The following is a 20,275-nucleotide window of genomic DNA, read 5'->3' on the forward strand; positions in this document are numbered from 1 at the left end:
TATAATTTTTAAGGACAGGCTTCTTTGCTGCAGGACTTTTCAGAGCTCTAAAAATGTGAGCTCTCGCCGTGAGTTTCTAAGAAGGGGATATAGTTCTCAGTATTTTCCAAGTTCATTTGGCCTTTTCACTGAATTTCAAGAGACTAATACCCACTAGAATATGTTTTGCAAAACCCGGAGTCAAGAATTACAAATAAATATTATTAAAGCCTTACCTAGTCAGAGCTCTTTACAGCTAGATCCATAAAAGCTTTCAGACATGATCTCATTTAGTGCTTTAATAGTGTTTTCTTATGCGACAAAGGAAAGTGTCGCCACAAACCGCAAAGGAGACTGTGGTGAGTAAGGGCAGGACTGGTGAGAGCAGGAGGACATGGGGCTCCTGGGGCAGATTTAGGAAAAGGTAGGACAAAGAACCCCCTGAACTATTTCCTTGGCTTAGTTCCCAGTCTGCCCCTGGAGACAGGGCCTGAGCCTCCTCAGGAGGCCCTCCTTCCTCTCCATTGCCTCTCACTGACTTGACTAGAAGGGCTGAGCTGGTGGGAGGCCCACCTACCTCCCTTTGTTCCCCAGCCAGCATGAAGCTTCAGCAGGCCACTGCCCTGACTTTTTTGCCACAGGAACACCGGCATGATTGTTAAGGGCCACAACTTGCCTCCTGGTCAGAAGGACTTGGGCCAAGGCTGATTCTGGGTCGCATGGCTGGATTGTTGCCCTTCTATCATCCCTCAATCCAATGTAGGATGTCCAGGATCAGTGAAAGCATAAGGTCAATCACACCATACCAAAGTGTGCTAATACCATGAGCCACCCACCTCAGGATAAAGCTGCTTTTTAAAGGTGATGCTAGTCTAATGATGGGATTCCATGCCACTCTGCAGAGGAATGAAGGACATGACTTTGACCTGCAGTATCTTCCCAATACCCCGCACATGCTTCTGCATAAATCCATCCCAATTAAGAACTCCGCCCTTCTAGGTGCACTATTCCATTTGTGTATCCAGTAGGAAATAAAATTCTGTTCAGAATAACAAACCTAATGTTCTGAAAGCACGAGGAGGCCTTGGAGGTATTAACCTGCTGCTACTTAGCATCTGCTTACCTGGATCCCTGCAACTGTGGAGGGAACAATTCAGCATAATAACCAGAACTAGCAGGTCGGGAGCCCTTACTGTGTACCAGGTTCTGCTCCAAGCACTTTATTTGCACTAACTTGCTTAATCCTCACAATGACCCAGCAGAGAAGATGCTATTTCTGTTTTCCCCATTTTATAGAGGAGGAAAATTGGGACAGGGAGGCCAAATAACTTGCCCATGTTCACACAGCTAAGAAGTGCAACAGCAGGACTTGAACTCAGGCCACCACCCAAAGCTGCAGCAGTCTGCACGAGACAGTGGTTGAGAAAGTGCTCCAAGGATGAGTGAACCTGTGCTCAGGGATCCCCTCTGCAAAGGCGTCAGTCTGCCCAGTGGTGAAGGCAGAGGGCCAGACCGGGCCAAGAGCAGGTGGCACCGCAGACCTGCCAAAAGCCTTCAGGGGTAGCTTTTTGCACGTTCCTTCAGGCAAGTGCAAACTTTCAGGCATGTGTGTCTAAACAGAGAATCTTAGAGAAATGGAATGCATTACCCAAAGAAATAAAGCACAAGTGGGGGATTTTCAAGAATCAGTGGGGGAAGCTGTGTGGGCCAGTGAGTGTTTCTAGGTAAAAATGGCCTCCCAAACAAACATACTAACAAAACAAGAAGAAAACAAAATCAAAACAAATAAACAACAAAAAGACTAAATAAAAGACCACCAGGCAGGCAATCACCTCTTCTGCCTGTGCGTTGTTTTTGTTGTTGTGTTGTTGTTATGTGCCGTCGGTCGGACCAGACTCATAGTGACCCCTCCTTGGGTTTCCAAGGCAGTATCACTATGGAAGTAGATTGCCCAACCTTCCTTCCGAGGAGTGGCTGATGGGTTTGAACCACCAGCCTTCTGGTAGTGTTAGCACTACGCTAACAGAGCTCCTCTGCCTGTGGGTGGAACTGTTATTCATCTCCAGAAATAAAGGGAGACAGTTACAAAGGAGAGAGCTCTGGTGGTACAAATGGTTATGTGCAGCTTCAATTTGAACCCACCCAGCAGCTCAGGGAGAGAAAGACCTGGCAATCTGCTCCTGGAAAGCCAAGAAAGCTCTGAAGGGCAGTTCTAGTCTGTCATTTGAGGTTGCTATCACTTGAAGAGGACTAGATGGCACACAACAAAATAGTAACATGTATAAAGGGCTTCAAAGGATGGGAGTGGTTTTTGTTTTTTTATTTAATTTAATAACAGGTTTCAAAGAAGGAAAACTATGTCTACCTTGTCACACATACATCTATGTTAAGGTCCTGTCCAGATGCTAAATGAGGACCTGTTAGGGTGGGAGGGTGCCTATGGCTCCTTCCCAAAGCCAATAGAGAGCTCTGAGGGGGAGTGGAAGTGTGTGTTCAGTGGCTTCCTGTGCGGTCACTTCTTCTTGAACACTTGACGACACACCTGGCCACCACAGGTCAGCTCCTACAAAATTAAGAAAGTGGGTGAGTAGGTAACAAGCTGGGCTTTCCCTCTGCCCAGCCCCCTGCCCCTCTTGGTGTCTGTGAGTAGGGTGGGGGTGGGGATGACTAAGTTAGAGGACACTTAGTTATACTGAGTAAAGTGCATCTCATAGACCCCATCAGCTGGCATGCCCTGCAGGTAGCAGTAATTTGATTTTGACACTTGAATTGAGCTTGAACAACTATAAACATGAAAAATGCAAAGGAATTACCCTCTTGGGTGGGATTTCACCTACTCCCGTGATTAAAGCAAACTGACCTAATTTATAAAAGCCACTAAGAGAGAGAGGGTCTAGTGGGAAGAAACATTTGGAAGTCAAGGGCCTGGGAAGCTGCGACTGGTGAGCTGTCCTCCACCCTGTGCGCTTTCTGGACTCCAGGGCTTATTGGTCACTGTACCACAAAGACAGGGTATGGGCTGCAGAAGGGCTCCCCGGACGCTGCCTGTGCAGGATTCACAATGCTGAGTCTGACTCCAACAGAGGAGACACCTGCCTTATCCGCACCTCAGTGACTCTTTGAAGCCCAGGCCCAAGACCGTTGCCATCAAGTCAATTCTGACTCATAGTGACCCCCATTGGGTTTCTGAGGCAGTAAATCTTTACAGAAGTAGACTGCCTCATGTTCTTCCTACAGAGCAGCTGGTGGATTTGAACTGCTGACCTTCTGGTTAGCAGACAAATGCTGTACCCACTACACCACCAGAACTCCTTGAACCTTTGAAGGGGAACAGAAAAACATGAGTGTGGGGTAGGCCACCATGATCATTGCAGTTGACCACAAATCCATCGTCATAGCCACAGGGACTGCTGGGGCTTGTACTGCAATTAAAAAAATCCATCATCCCAACAAAAGGAGTTAGGGAAAACCGTTAGTGGAAAAACACAGTGAATGTCTTCTATTTATCACCAGTTGACATTGCCTCTGAAAATCAAGATCTCAGGTGAAGCAAAGCTGGCTCTGAAGGGCACCATGGTTCCCTGAATGCTGACATTGGAGTCTGACTCCATAGGTGAATGAATGAATGAAGATCCATTCATGAAGGAGCCATCCTTTAAATGAATAAGAAAATGCATGCATGAATGAATGATTTTTCACTGTTTGGATGCTGGGCACACAATTTGCCTTGAAGACTGAAGAATGAAAAATTAAGCTGTCTAGTTAGATGTCATTTATTTAAGGATATCAACAATTGTTTCTACTGTTGTGCTCTACTACCAAATTAACCTAAAATATTTTTGGGTTATGTGGACATACCTTATGCTGAGAAGTCAAAGCCAGTGGTCTACAGGCAGTTCCCAGACCCAGGTGCCCGTCCTCACCCCACCCCTTTCCTCTTCGAGGCTCCCACAATTGTGAGAAGGCCTGGCTGTACCCTCCTCTAAGGCATCTTAGCTCTGGGCTCATATTTCTCCCCAGCTGGTCTTTAACAGTTTACATGCATTTCTTCTTGGATCTTGGCTTCCTAACTCAGCATTTTGAACTTTCTTTTTAATTGCAGCTGTTCACAGAAACAACCATATAGATTTCTTCTTGAAGTCCCCTGAGCCAGATGGAAATGGCTTTCTGACTATATGACCACACACATTTGGCTGGAGCTCAGCGGAACAGAGCAGGGCCATTTTTCTTGTCAAAGTGCCTGGAGAGGTGAATATGGTAGTTTGCCCGAACACAGCGATGGGAACTGAGCAGATCTGTGGACTTACCAAGTACAGCTTGTCCCCCTCAACCCACTGCTTCCAGCCACGGTTCTCCTTCTCTCCCTTCTGCACACACACAAGGACATCACCTTCCCAGGTCACCAGGCTCTGCAGCAACAGATACAGAGGCAATCAAATGTATGTTTTTGTGGCATCGGACAAACCCAAACCTGCAGGTGCAATTCCTCTAGCTGTGCCAAGATTCCTACTTGCCCACGGGGCAGAGCTCTCAGCCTGGGCCAGAAGTGATCTTTTGAATCTCGTTTCCACTGACACCCTCCACTCTAGTCAAACCATTTTACTGTGGCTTGTTGACTCTTCCAGGAGGAATCCTGAATTCCATTCTCTTAAAAGGATTTCTACCCATCCATTTTACCATATGGGAAAGATAGCATTTCAAATCCATAAATTTGATGATAAATTTGACTACATGGCAATGTAAAATTTCTGGAAGGGAGAAGATACCACAAAGCCAATACATAAATAACAAACTGAGAAGTAAAATTCCAACAAATCAGAAAAATAAATAAATAAATAAACCCTGAGTTCCTTATATATAAAGGCCTCCTGTAAATCAATAAGGAAAAGATCATTGACCTAATAGGAAAGTCAACAAAGAACATGAACCATAAACAAACAAACAAACAAAAAAACCACAAATGACTTTTTACATACAAGAAAGATAGTCATTGTCACTCATAATACTAGAAATGCGAATTAAGAATGGTTTTTCAGATACAGTTCATCACATGTTAAAGATCAAAGTGTTTGGCTAATACACTGAGTTGGCAAGTATAGAGAAGCAAGCACTCTTATACATAGCTGAAAAAAAAAAATAACAAACAAACTCACTGCCGTCAAGCAGATTCCCACTCACAGCGACCCCCATTGGATTTCCAAGACTATAAATCTTTATGGAAGCAGACCACCTCATCGCTCTTCTGCAAAGCAGCTAGTGGGTTTGAACCATTTAACTTTTGGTTAGCAGCCTAATGCCTTAACCACTATACCAGAGTTCCCTCATACATAGTTAGTAGGAGTATAAATTGGTATAAATTTTTTGAAGGCTAATTTTATATTACTTATCAACATATAAAATTGTATATACTCTTTCTCAGAAACTCTACTTCTGGGAATTTATCTTACAGAATGCACATTGTGAGGACTTCCCACTGCAGGATACTAATAAAGGTAGGAGGCTGCCCAGATGGCTCTGGCCCCAGCCTTCTCTCCCAGACTGGGACAGCAGGCCTTCTCCTGGTCCTTGCTTCCTCCAGGCAGTGATGCCAACTGGTTAACAGCACAGGGGAAGCAGCAGAAATACTGAGCTCATGATGCTGAGCTGCCAGCTGGTTAGAGAAGTCACACACCTTCTGAACCTCAAATCAAAAACCAAATTCACTGCTATTAAGTCAATTCTAAGTCATAGGGACCCTCATTGGGTTTCCAAGGCTGTAAATCTTATGGAAACAGACCACCTCATCTTTCTTTCATGGAGTGGCTGTAGGTTTGAACCACTAACCTCAAGCATTACACCACCAGAGCTCCTTTACTGAACTCCAAGAGCACTCAAAGCCATGAGCATGTATTTACAAATGATACAACTTCTCAAACCCCTGTCTTTCTGCCCTCCTCTTACCCCTCCCAGTACTTGACTAAGATCCCTGGGTGGCACAAACGGTTTACAGTAGCCTCCTAATTTAAAGGTTAGGGGTTTGAACCCACCCAGCAGCATTGCAGAAGAAAGGCCTGGTGGTCTGCTTCTATAAAGATTACAGCCAAGCAAACTCTATGGAGCAGTGCTGCTCTGTAACACATGGGATCACCATGAGCCAGAATAGACTAGATGGCAATGGGTTTAATGCTTGCCTTGGAGTTCCTGGGTCGTGCAGTTAATACACTCGGCTGCTAGCCAAAATGTTTGGAGTTGAATCTACCCAGAGGTGCCTCAAAAGAAAGGTGTGGGGATCTACTTCTGAAAAATCAGCCATTGGAAAACCTATGGAGCATAGTTCTATTCTGGCATATATGGGGTTGCTGTGACTTGGAGTCAACTTGAGGGGAGCTGGTCAGTATCTGTGTTAGTATAATGTGTACTACCTCCAGGTGGCCCGACAGGGTTACCCTCCTCTGTACCAAATTAGACTTGCACATCCACCTCCTGAGATGGTCAGCTTGCATCTTTTCTGTCTCTACTGTCTGTCCTTCCCTTGGGCCTAACCCTGGCACTAGGGGTTTTCTTCTGAATCTATGCAAACCATATTCCACTTCTATGAATAATGTTATGCTGTGGACCAGACATATAAAATTGGATATACTCTTTGACAGCACTTTCCTCTAGGTCTTGTAAACCCAGTTGGTGATAAACTGGCCTATGTGTTTTCTCACTGTCCTTATATGTTCGGATCTGGGTTTTTTGGTACAAGTCTGTTTTCTACAGATTGTTAAGTCTACCTATTTCTAAAATAATATTTGACCTTGACCATATTATATATTTTATGTAAAGTTTTATTCCTCCTCATTTTATTCACTGATGTATCACAGCATTGTTTGTTACAGCAAAGGACTGGAAGCCTCATAAATTCTGTCAGTGGGCAGCTGATTAAATATGGTGTGGTTCATCTTTGCTAGGCAGCCATTGAAAGGAAGTCTCAGTTCTCCATTTCGGAGAAGAGCAATCTTCTATGGTGTATTGTTGTAATTCAAAACATATGGAGCAGAGCCATGTGCACAAAGCAAGGTGTAGGTGTGTATGGGGGGCAGGGTGGCATGCATATATTTGTACATGCTCTCTGCAAGGAGGTAAGAGAGACCCTTAACAGTGATGGCCTCCAGATAGGGAACTGAGGGGCTGGTGGCAAGGATGGGAAGGAGATTTCACTTTACAAATTTATTTTAACCATTTGTGTGTATTTTGTTGTTACTAGTTGCTGTTGAGTCAGCTCCAACCTACGGTGACCCATGTAGAACAGAATGAAATGCTGCCTGGTCTCACACCATCCTCAGGGTTACCGGCATACTTGAGTTCATTGTTGTCTTCCCACCTAGGGAGCTCATCTCCCAGCACCATGTTGTTGTTGTTGTTGTGTGCCGTCGATTTGGACCTAACTCATAGCGACCCCTCCTTGGGTTGCCAAGGCAGTATCACTATGGAAGTAGATTGCCCCATCTTCCTTCCGAGGAGTGGCTGGTGGATTTGAACCACCAGCCTTCTGGTTAGCAGTCAAGTGCCTTAGGCACTGTGCTACCAGAGCTCCTCCCAGCACCATATGGGAAAATATTCTATTGTGATCTATAGGGTTTTCACTGGCTAAGTTTTGGAAATAGATCACCAGGCCTTTCTTCCTACTCTGCCTTAATCTGAAAGCCCCACTGAAACCTGTCCACCATGGGTGACCTTGCTAGTATAGTTAAACCCTAACTTATGACTAGGTTCTGTTCCTACAACTCTATTGTAAATCAGTCCTTACATAAGTTGAATACTTTTTTTTTTTAGTTTTCATTATTATTAATTTCTCTATAAATCCAATCTTTGAACATCTGTGAGTAAACATCTGAGAATGATAACATTAGTAAATTACATGCTGCAACACTGTATATAGTACATATCACTAATAATAAGATGTACAAAAAAAAAGACAGTAGTAAGTGTGGTTGGTTGAAATCCAAATATGTTGTAAGTCAGGGACTACATGAGTTTGAAATACTGGTGGCATAGCTTCCAGCATCATAGCAACACACAAGGAGCCACACAGTATGACAAACTGACAGGCTGTGGTTGCATGTATTATTATCCCCACAATTAATTTTGAAATAAAATTCTACATGTTTTCCAAAGAAAAAATAAATCTCCTCATTTTGGGCCATCCTAAACCTCATATCTTTGAATGCCTCTAACAAGCTTGATTCAAAGAATGTTCTTACTTTTCTCGAAGGGAGATGTTGTCAAGGGAATGTTCTTTTGTTGCACAGTATTGACCTTGAACTCTGAGTTCTCTCCCAAATAGATGAGAAAGACTGCAAGGGAAGGACTATGTCTTCTAGTCATCGTGGATTTTGAATATATGTTGATTGAATTAATGTCTGATGCCCTCTGGTAAACTGTAAGATCCATGAAAGAAGATACCAGATTAGCTGTCCATTCTGCATCCGCAGACTCAGCACAGTGTCCAGCACATATGAGGTGCTGCTGAGTACTGTTGAATGAATCTGTGATCGAATGATTTTGTAGAAATAGAATCTTAAGGTAAATCCACAGAAGGAAATAAATGAGCATGTGTATTCTTCAATAATGATAGTCATTGACAATGCAGCCAGACTCCTTGCCTTTGTTTCTATGGTATCACCACAGTCTATCTATATGGACACTATGTTATAATTGTCCATCTATATGGCTGTCTTCCCACAAGGGTTTAAGATCACTGAGGGCAGGGAAAGGGGATCTGATTCATCACTTTTTCTCTAGTTCCTGACACAGGCCTGGCATGTAGTAGGGGATTAGTAACATTTGTGGAAGGAAGTAAAGAGAAAAACGTTAGTGTGCAGGGGCCTGTCCTAATATTTTATTTTAATAATCCATATTGGGTAGCAAGATTAAAAGTTATTCTGACCTCAGAGTAAATTGATTATTAATGAATCATGGTAATACCTACCATGGTATAACCTTACTTCTCCATAAAACAGGCAGTGAGAAGTGGAGAGAAGACAGTGGTTAAATCAACTACACTTGCACAATTCAGTTTGCTTTTCATTGGTGCCCTTCATGCCTGTATCAGAGGAGGTTCAAAGAAGCTCAATTGCCTTAAAAGATTCTGAAGCTGAGGCTATGGATATAAGCAAGGAAAGGCACAGCCTCTGAGTTGGGAATGAAGAGGAAGAGTGTTCCAAGGATGGCTGGGCTTGCATAGAGAGAAGGAAGTTGTGTCCACACTGTGTTTTTTGAACACCAGGAAATCTTTCCCTCCCCTATTACAGTGTCCAAAGTTACATGATTAAAAATAGCCCTTCGTAGTAAGTTAGATACAAGGACTGTATTGATGTTAAATTAAAGACGCTAATAACTATGCTGTGGTGATAGAAGAGAATATCCTAATCCTTAGGAGATACATGCAAAATTATATAGGGGGTAAAGCACCAAATTGTTCAGAAAATAAAAATATGCATACACACACACAAATATATGTATTAAAGAAAAAGCACATGCATGTGTTGAAGCAAATAGGGTAAAATGTTAACAATAGGTAACTCTGAGTAAAGGTATATGGGTATTTTTGTTATATGCTTGTAACATTTTTATAAATTTGAAATCACTCCCAAATATGATTTTTTTTTTCAAGGAAGATAACAGTCCTTTAAATTAAGAGCATTGGAGGATACTGTTGCCATGGCAAAGATCCCAACTGATAGCAATCCTATCTATAAATCCACTGCCGTTGAATTGGATCCGACTCAAAGTGACTCCTCCTTGGGTTTCCGAGGCGGTATCACTATGGAAGTAGATTGCCCAGTCTTCTTTCTCAGGAGTGGCTGGTGGGTTTGAACCTCTTCTGTTTAGCAGTCAAATGCCTTAGGTGCTAGGCCACCAGAGCTCCTGACCCTATCTATGTTGTTGTTGTTGTTAGATGTCACTGAGTCGCACTCGACTCTATCTATAGGACAGAGTAAAACTGCCCCAAGAGGTTTCCAAGGCTGTAACCTTTACAGAAGCAGACTGCCACATCTTTCTCTCACAGAGCAGCTGATAGGCTTGAATCATCACCTTTCCGTTAACAGCTGAGCGCTTAGCCACTGCACCACCAGGGCTCCACAGTGAACACCTGCACTCAGGCAAGACTTATTCCTTCTGCCGCAGGGCCCCTGTCCTCTCCTCCTGTGATCCCTTTACCCTCTTCCTGTGGCAGTCAGTCTCTCCTCACTACCTGGGAGCCTCCTCTGGACTCTCACGTCTCTTCTGAATGTCACACTACCATTTTTGGCTCTACCTGTCGTCGTCTATATCTGCTTTTCTCTGGCATTGCTCTCTACCCCTGTTTCAATTATTTCCTTTTTAAACTGAGCTGTAATTCAGATACCATGAAATTCACCCTTTTAAAATGTGCGATTCAGTAGTTTTCTCTATATTCACAATATTGTACAACTATCACTACTAATTCTAGAACATTTTCATCACCCATTAGCAGCCAAACCACATCCCTCCCCTCCCCCAGTTCCTGGCAAGCACTAATCTTTCTGTCTCTGTCGATTTACTTACTCAGAACATTTCATATAAATGGAATCTTTTAATATGTGGCCTTTTTGTGTCTGGCTTCTTCTACTTAGCATAATGTTTTCAAGGTTCATCCCTGTTATAGCATGAATCAGTATTTCATTTCTTTTTATTGCTGGATAATATTCTACTGTATGGATATCAATTACGTTATTTTGGAGTAGCTCGCACATTTTAAAAACCCTATGGAGCAGTTCTTCTGTGACACACATGGGTCGCCATGAGTTAGAATTGACTCAACAGCAGTAGGTTTTTGGTTTTGCATATTTTGAAAGAGGCTTTAAACCCTCATAGGAATAAGTCAAGGTAGGATGTTAGGAGTATATATGATGTGTAGGAAGGCAAAAGGGGGTCCCCAGACCCTGCAGAGAAGAGTTGACCCCATGCTCAGTGTGGTTCCATTGTTCTAGCTCTGTATCTGGTAGAGAACTGGGCACTACAGGGTCCTGCTAGGCCTCTGCTGCATGCCTACCCCACACCCATGTGTCCTTCAAACTAGCTGAATGGGAATTTTGGGAGCGGTTCACGAGGGTGACCAAGGGCTGAGAAATAGAGCCTTGGAGAACCAGAGTGTGAGGAGTCCTGTCTATATCCACATGCACACACAGCCACGCAGCCAGTATGGATGATGGAAATTAATTGGGGAGACAAATTTTTTCACTGCCTGGCATCTTCTTCCTGCTGAAGGGGTTTGGTTAAGTTACAGCAAGTAGATACCACCCACAATACCTGCTCTGCTCTGCGTCGTGATTCTCATGGGAACCAGGCCCTTTTCTAGAGGCTGGGCAACCTCTGTCCTAGGTATTACTCAGCCCCTCTTAATGCTGTGTGTATGTGAGGGTCAGTGTGAGAGTGTCACTGTGTGTGTGTGAACATGTGCCTGTGTATGTGAGAGTGTGTATGAGTATTATAAGAGAGTGTATGTCTGTATGTGAGAATGTTCTTATATGAGAGTGTATCAGCTGTGTGTGTTTTTTGGTCTGAGCTTTTTGTTGCAGGCACAGCAGAGGCAAAATACAGACAAGGGAATTTTCTCTTCAGAGTTAACAGCTGATTCAGGCTCAGAGGGCAAGGAGCGTGGAGAGGCAGAGAGGAGTAGGTGTTTGCAGATGAAATCCTTTAAGGGTCAGGAAGGGTTGGAAGGACAAGATATATTTCAGGAAAAGTGAGTTCTCCACCATGAAAGATGATCAAAGAATGAGTCAGAGTGGACAGATCTGCTTTTCAAGAGCACACACTCCAAACTGCAGGGCAAGGGAAAATGAATCATTTTGAACTGACTCGGTTAGGACAGCAGAACGATGCAAAAATTCTGACAAATTTTGCTATCACTCCTGGCATCTGATGGATCGGGCTTTCAGCTGCACAGTTCAGGAATGCCTGCCTATCCATCATCTCCTTGGGGAGGGATTCTGCAAGTGGATGGTGCAGAGCTGGGAAGCTTATGCTCCCAAGCCAGACTGCTCTGATGAAAGGTTTTCCAAAGTGCTTCAAGCTTCCTCTCTTTTCTTTAGCAATGAATACTCACTCAGCATAGCTCAGCCGTGACTGGATGGCTGAGATTATCAATGTTTCAGTACAACTTGATTGAGAAGTAAAATATGTCCCACTCTCTCAGCTTTAGCGTCATCATCAAAGAATGAAAACAGCTTCTCCTCCCTACCCCAAGAGAGTAGCCAGTGCTCCTGTCTCTAGTTTTTAGGGAGAGTTGAGACCTCTGATTTTGAGAGATCTCCTGGAAGCACAGGTTGAGAGTTCTGAGGGTGGGAAGAGTCGGGCTTGGGGGAAAAAGGGGAGGGTTCTTGAGTGGGAGGATCTGCACCTGTGACGCCCCAAGGAGCTGGCCCTTTGCTGGGTGGATAAAGCACAGATAGCAGCCCCTCCCTTCCTCAACCTGGGAATCAGGGCCTAGTGGCTGAGCCTGACACAGAGGCAGTGTATGCTATGAGTGTCTGAGTTACCCTTTCCTCATATAAACTATATGGGCATGAACAGTGACTGATCAATGACAACCACGATTATTGGCAAAATGGAAACCCTTCCAACTTTCCTAGACTGTATAATCCCTGGGGTTCTTATATAATGCAAAGGGTGAGGGATCCTTAAATAAGACTGCCATTGAGTTGGCCTCTGACTCATGGAGATCCTATGTGTTACAGAATAGAACTGCTCCATACAGTTTCCTTGGCTGTAGTCTTTAGGGAAGTAGTTCATCAGACTTTTTTTCATGCAGCTGCTGGGTGGGTTTGAATCATCAACCTTTAAGTTAGAGGCTGATTGCAAACTTCTTATGCTATCTAGGCACCTCTCCCAGTCACTAGAGCTAGGTGAATGCTGACTTCATTTAATATGGAAATCCTGGGGGGTGCACGCTGTTAATGAATTAACCAAAAGGTCGGAAATTCAAGTCCACCTTGAGGTGCCTTGGAAGAAAGGCCTGGTGATCCACTTCCAAAATAATAATAATAAGCCATTGAAAAACATACAGAGCACAGTTCTTCTCTGACACATAAGAAGTCTCCTTGAGTTGGAATGGGCTCAATGGCATCTGGTTTCATTTAGTCTACTGACTTTTTTGTTTGGTTTGCATAAAACACATTGCCATTGAGCAATTCCAACTCATACCGACCTGACAGGACAATGTAGAATTGTCCCATAGAGACGGTTTCTAAGGCTGTAATCTTTATGGAAGCAGACTGCCACATCTTTCTCCCACAGAGTGGCTGGTGGGTTTGAACTGATAACCTTTTGATTAGCAGCTGAGTACTTAACCAATGCACCAACAGGGCTCCTTTTGGTTTGCATGTTGTTGTTGTTGTTGTTGTTATGTGCCTTCGAGTCAGACCTGACTCATAGCGACCCCTCCTCGGGTTTCCCAGTCAGTATCACTACGGAAGTAGATTGCCCCATATTCCTTCCAAGGAGTGGCATAGCACTTAAAAATTAAATCAGTTGACATCATCTAAAATTGAGATTTTTATTTCATATAAAAATATCTGAGTTCTCAACTTCTCTTGAAAACAATCTGGCACCCCAAGGTCCTTATTCCTCCACAGCAATGCTTAGCTGGAGCTGAGAAGCATTTCCTCTTTAAATGAAGCTATCCTATCCACTTTGCCACAGTCGCCAGCACTCCTGATAGTATTACACCTTGTCCTCCTCAATTTGCCTGCTTGGGCCCCTGCTTTAGGTTCAATGAAGCCCTGGTGGACCAATGATTAAGCACTTGGCTGCTAACCAAAAGGTTGGCAGTTTGAACCCACCAGCTACTCCACAGGAGAAAGATGTAGCAGTCTGCTTCCAAAAAGATATCGCCTTGGAAACTATGGGGGAATTCTACCCTATTGCTGTGAGTCAGAACTGACTCCATGATAGTGGGTTTGGTTTTGGTTTTGGTTGGCCCTAGATCCAAAAAACTCCAGATCCTTTCATCCTTCCTCTGCTTATATACTTAGTGCAGAAGCCAGTTGGCCTTTTCTTACTAAGCTTTCAATAATTGCCTGTTGCCAACATCATCAAGTCCATTATGGTCTCCCTTTCCTGACCCCTCCCAGGTTGTTTCTGTCATTTTTTCATTGAGAAGCCAAATAGCTGTCTCGGCACAAAAAGTATATGAGTGAAAACACCATGCCAGGTCAGTACCTTCACTTGCCGGTTGTCCAGGCCCTTTGTGAACTCGTCAAACTCCACTCCAACAGTGAAATCCAAGGCGTAGTTGCGGAACGTGCTGTTGGTTTTCGTCTTAAAGTTATCACCATTTTGTTCAATGATCTTCGTCTGAATCAGATGTATTGCGATCTTGCGGGTGGCAAAATCAATATCTGTTGGCAAAGGGAGTTGTGGAGGTTATGATGTGCTCAGCCAGACTCATTCATTTCTTTAACAAGGCCAAACATTCAGGACCACAGACACAGATCACAGGCAGGCTGCATTTCTTTGCTCAAGTGGGAGACAAGACTTGTCTTACACATGGCTGGTTTGGGCATCTCTGCCAATTGTCTGGAAAACTAGGAGTCTCCAGGAGCCTCTTCAGGAGCTCTGATGGGAGGGGAAAGTAGTGGGCAAGGTTCACCTCTAAGCTGTACCTCTCCATCAAACACACACACACAAACACACACCAGACACTCACCCAAACAGAGAAGCACACACATATTTAGAAAAATGAAAAAAAAAAACCTCACTGCTATTGAGTTGATTCTGACTCATAGTGACCCCATTGGGTTTCAGAGGTGGTAAATCTTTACGGAAGTAGATTGCTCAGTCTTCCTTCCATGGAGTGGCTGGTGGGTTTGAACCACCAACCTTCTGGTTAGCAGTCACTGCACCACCAGAACTATACACACATATTTACACACACACTCATACTCACAGAGAGACACATGCAGATACAGACACACATAAACATATACATAAAGATAGATACACATGCAGATACACAGATACACTCAAACTCACACACACACAGACACACTCATACTCACACAGAGATACACACTCAAACTCACACATACATATACTTTCACCACTGTGGCTCCATTCTATCTATTTGACATATTGGACTTCCTTCTAGGACTATGTTCAACAAAAAATTTCAGTTTAGAAGAAAAAAAGAGTTTGGATAGCCAGTCCAGGTCATGAGCAAAGACTAAACGTTCCTTAATGACCACAGCAGGGAAGAATAGTTACAAACTTTCATTTCCAGAGCAGATCCCAGGCTTACGTAGCTAGACTGTTTGGCCTCAGTTATAGCTCCTAATACAGCTTTGAACATATTCTAGGGCCTTGATAATCACCTTCTCAGTGATTTCTTTTATTGTCTTTTAGGGAAAAAAACTAATAATTATTTGTTTTTATTAAGAGAATTTTCAAACAAAGAAAAGTAGACAGAAGAATACAATGAACGTCACATACACATCATTCAGATTTGACAGTTATCGAGATTTGCCACATTTACTCTCTCTACATCTTTTCTTTGCCTTGATTTTTTTAAAGCAAATCTTACCATTTTTTAGGGACTATTAGTAAGTAAAAGAAAGCATGTCCTTTAACAGGAGTGTTTCATTTCCTAAACATCCCATTTTGGAACAAGAAGCTAAGTGCTGAGCTCACCTGCTTGGCAACTTTTGATTATGTGTAAAATGTCCCCCAAGCCAAAAGGTTAAAGTCCTGTGGAGTAGTTCTAGAAACAGGATAATTCTATAAATGTTAAGTTTCTGTCCTTTTAGGAACATCATCAACTTTCTATCTTTAGCCAAATCGTATTTGTCCACCTTTATGCCTATGAATTCTCCAGCTATCTTTACATGCCAGTCTGATCTTTAAATTTTCTTCAAAAAAGTTGCTCTCAAACACTGAGACAGATTCTATTACAATCCAGGGATAATAATGACCTTAAGAATCAGTTCAAAGAACAGTTAAAATTCACAGAGTGCTGTTTCTCTGAGAATTCTAGTCCCATCTCTGTGGTAGGTGTCTAAACTTCACAGCGTGTTGTCTGGTAGAGCGTAAGTACTATTGTGTCCATGAGGAAGACTGGCAGATGTCAACAGTTCTCTCTGACAATCTGGAGAGTTACCTCCTTGGAGCCTGTGTTCTACCTCCCTTCTGTTGCCTTCACCCTTTATCCCCATTTCTTCTCTGTCCCATTCCTTTCTTAATCTCTCTTTGGTCACTATCTCTTCTCTCATAGGACCAAGGAGAATCCCAACCTCACTTGAACCTCACTTTGGGCCAGTAGTTTGGCCATGGCTGGGAACCTACAACAGAATCATGCCTGCATGGCAAAGGGTCCTGGCTAGTTTTTTGGACTCTAAACTGTATAAAGTCAGTTTTGAGCATAAGGGAATAATTTGAAGGAACATTAGCTAGCCCAGGAGGTACAAGGATTACACACCTTTACTCTAAGTTGAAAAGAGAAATGGGTTTGAGCTGCCATCAGCTGGTGTGTGAATGGCATTTCCTTGCTCACTTATTTGTTGAGTATCTGCCATGTACGGATTCATCAATGGGTCCCAAAGCTAGCTGCCCATCAGGGTCACCTTGGAAGATGTTATAACTACAGATTTCTGGACCCTAACCCAGAACGAGAATCTGTGAGTGGTAGATTCCAGTGGTTTTAGATCTTAGACTTCCTCTTAAGGGGATGTTTGTAGAGAGTTCCATGGTTTTTTTTTAAAATGAAAACCATTATTTAAGCACCTACTTTTCTTTGCATAGATGATGAAAGGGAGGCCTAGAGAGGTTCAGTGACTTGATGATGGCTAATGCATCAATCACAAAGGTTTGGCAATTAGATGGATCAATTGGGAGGAGAAAACAGTGATTTTGAGCTTGTGTGACCAAGTGAGAACCAGGGAAGTCAAAAAGGGAACTAATTTTATAAAGAAGGTGGTGAGCTGAGTTTTAGGTAAAGTGAATCTGAAGGACCTTTAATAATGGGATGATAATGACCACACTCCTTGGAACCAACTAGGAATAGTGCCCCATGGGAGAACCTCCCTTGGGAAACGTCGCTCATGTCATTCTCCTGACAAACTAATGAGGTAGATATAATATTATCTCCATTTTACCAATGAGGAATTTGGCTCAGAGAAGTTGTGTCATTTGGGATTCAATCCCTGGACGATCTGACTCAGGGCCAGCAGTGTTCCACCAGCTCTTAGCTGGCCTTTCTCTTCAGAATGTCAGACTGCCTCAGCTTGTACACTTTCCAAGGCTGCCTGAAATACTAATAGTTTCTTACTCTTCTTTACATAATCCTAGAGTCACAGAAACTTCTGGATCCAACTGGATGAATCTTTCCTGTTTGGGACAGTTTATGTTGCTCCTGTGAACTGCCCTCACCAAATAGCAATTATTTTCTAGGCCTGGGGCTTTACAATAAATCAGTGCTGGAGCCATCACACTCCAATCCTTTACATTCTATGACAGCTCCTTTAGCTTCACCTCGTGGCTTATGGAATTGTGCATGAGCGCACCCAAGCCACCCAACCTGCAGGTCATGGAGCAGAGGGTGAATTCACTGTTCTCTCAGCTGCCTTTGTGCTAGGGACACTTCTAAGTTTTTCAGCCAGTATTCAAAGAGCCCACAGGACTCCAGTTTCTTGGGTTGATCAAAAAAAAAAAAAAAAAAAATGGACTTATGATCAACTAAGTTTGGGAATTATGGAATTACAACTAAGAGAAGCTGGTTTCTGCCCTGAAGAACTTATAGAGCTTTTAATAAAGGAAAGATGTTTTGTAGCTTTTTCCAATTTCATGTGGCCCCAGAACCCTTCTGTAATGGGACATCCAGCTGGTCGAGTCTTCCACAGAATACAACATAGAAAGAGCCGCAAATCCCCTTTTGAGTTTTTATCAAAGCCACCTTGAGCCTACAATCATGGAAGCGGTTCCTGCTTCATCTCTCTCCCCTCAGGCAACTGCTGGCCTGTTTGGAAGGTAAAAAGGCTAGACAGGACCATGTGGTCAAGCACTTCTGACTTTTAAAATGGATTTTTCCTTAAAAATTGCTGTTGTAGTTAGTTGCCACAGAATTGATTCCAATTCATGGCAACCCATGTGTTACATAGCAGAACTCCTCCATGGTTTTTTTTTTTTTTTTTTTTTTTTGGCTGTAATCTTTATGAAAGCAGATCTCCAGACTTATTGTCCACGGTACTTCTGGGTGGGCTTGAACCACCAACCTTTGGGTTAGTACTAGAATGCAAACCGTTTGTGACACCTAGGGGTCTTAAAACTGCTAAAAGCCACTAACAAATGCCCTCCGTATTCTGAGTCAGTAGAAACACATGCCTGTGGCAGGCAGAGGAGCTAGAAAGAAGCTGACACATCATGCTTAAACTGAAATGATTTATCTCCTTTCACCCTAGAGACACAGAAGAGCAAGTCAGGTGACGTGTGAGTCTAACTTCAGTTCTACCACTGGCCCCTCGGATTTAGATCTAGAAGCAGCAGAGAGCATTGACCTTAAATGGAGCTATTATTAACCACATCAGGTTATTGGGAGGATTACATTTGACAGTATTTGTATAGAGCTTTGCCCGTGGCTGGCAGCTTACGGTAATTGCTGTGTACATGGTAGCTAAGACCATCAACATCATAATGCTCCTTGATTTCACAGACAACTTTCCTTGGAATATTTTTCATTTTCTCTGATACTCTCTATCCATCTGTTCCCTGCGTCTCTCCCTCTCTCTCTTCCCAGCCCTCCAGACCTCACAAGGCCCAGTTCCTGCCTTGCCTTTCCTCACCAGCTATCCTGACCACAGGAGACACCATCTGGTACTTTCCTGTAGCTTTGTTGTGGGCTTGTTCTTTCCTCCAAAGTCTCCCGTCTATGAGGACAAAGCAATGCTGTTTCCTTGCTCTGAGCAACCCTCCCACCTTTAGAATGAGGCCCAAGGCTGGGCACACTGTAAGTGCTTAGAAATACCCATGGAGTGATTGCTGGAGGAAGTATGGTCTAGAACAGTTCTTTTCAAGGAGAGTTTCCTGGACCACAGTATCAGCAGAACTTGGAGACCTGCTAGAAATACAAATTCTGGGGACCCTCCATACATACAGCACCAGAAACTCTGGGGTGGGCCCCTCTTTGTTTTTACAAGACTTCCAGGTGATTCTGTGCACACTAAAGTTTAGAATTACTGGAATAAAAGAACAAAGCTGAGGGGTAGATTTGGTTATAAATCCTGTCTCTGAATTTCCCAGATATGTGACCTCAGAAAAGTCACTTCCCTTTTCTGAGCCTATTTTCTCATGGTACAATCAAGGGGGAAAAAAAAATGCTCACTTTGTAGATTATTTATGGTGAGAATTCAGTGACAATGGTTGTACAATGTTTTACACAGTGCCTATCTGATGCACTTGGGTCTACACACCTTGGTTGGTCTAGACTATGGGTCAAACAGTGATCAGAGTAGCATTCAGCCCAGGTGAAATATTCCAGTCATATTTATGCATCTCTCTAGCCATCTGTCACTCCATGCAGTCCAAGGGGCCTGGGCACTAAAGGTGTAGTCAGAAAGGCACCTGGTCCATTTCCTCACTCTCAAGGCCTTGGCTGCTCACAAGGACATTTAATCTAGCCCAGTGGAATATTTCTCTACATAATCTGGCTTCTTCACTCTATAATTTGGCTTATAAGTAGAAACAACATTGGCTCCTGATCTAGCACTCTATGCTGAGCCCTGTTGTTAGGTGCCGTTGACTTGGCTCAAAGTCATAGCAACCCCATGTACAACTGAACGAAACACTGCCCGGTCCTATGCCAGCCTCACAATCCCTGCTATGCCCAAGCCCATCACTGGAGCCACTGTGTCAATCCATCTTGTTGAGAGCCTTCACCTTTTTCAATGACCTTCCACTTTACCAAGTATGATATCCTTCTCCAGGGAATGGTCCCTTCTGACAACATGACCAAAGTAGGTGAGACGAACTCTGGCCATTCTTGCTTCCAAAAAACATTCCAGCTGCACTTCTTCTAGGACATATTTGTTCATTCCTTTGGCAATGCATGGTATTTTCAGTATTCTTTGCCAATACCATAATTTAAAGGCATCAACTCTTCTTCCATCTTCCTTATTTATTGTCTAGCTTCCACATGCATATGAGGAGATTAAAAATATCATGGCTGAGAGGCGGGGCAAGATGGCGGACTAGGCAGAAGGATTGCACAGACCCTCTTCAACAAAGAAAAGGGAAACCAATTAACACAGACACAGAAGATAAT

General features: G+C 43.3%; 1 protein-coding gene across 1 annotated transcript in view; it reads right to left on the bottom strand.

Annotated features, from left to right (window-relative positions):
• Positions 1-2,491: 2,491 nt before the first annotated feature.
• RBP2 (retinol binding protein 2) overlaps positions 2,492-20,275 on the bottom strand; it is a 35,817-nt gene continuing 18,033 nt past the window's right edge. The window contains exons 2-4 of the mRNA XM_007947512.1: positions 14,188-14,366; positions 4,287-4,388; positions 2,492-2,542 (exon numbers count right to left, since the gene is read on the bottom strand). Coding sequence (XP_007945703.1) covers positions 2,492-2,542; positions 4,287-4,388; positions 14,188-14,366 — 332 coding nt within the window. The remainder of the gene's footprint in view (positions 2,543-4,286; positions 4,389-14,187; positions 14,367-20,275) is intronic.

Source organism: Orycteropus afer, unplaced genomic scaffold (genome assembly GCF_000298275.1).
Source record: "Orycteropus afer afer isolate SDZICR_OR568_19922 unplaced genomic scaffold, OryAfe1.0 scaffold00188, whole genome shotgun sequence".
Taxonomy (NCBI): domain Eukaryota; kingdom Metazoa; phylum Chordata; class Mammalia; order Tubulidentata; family Orycteropodidae; genus Orycteropus; species Orycteropus afer.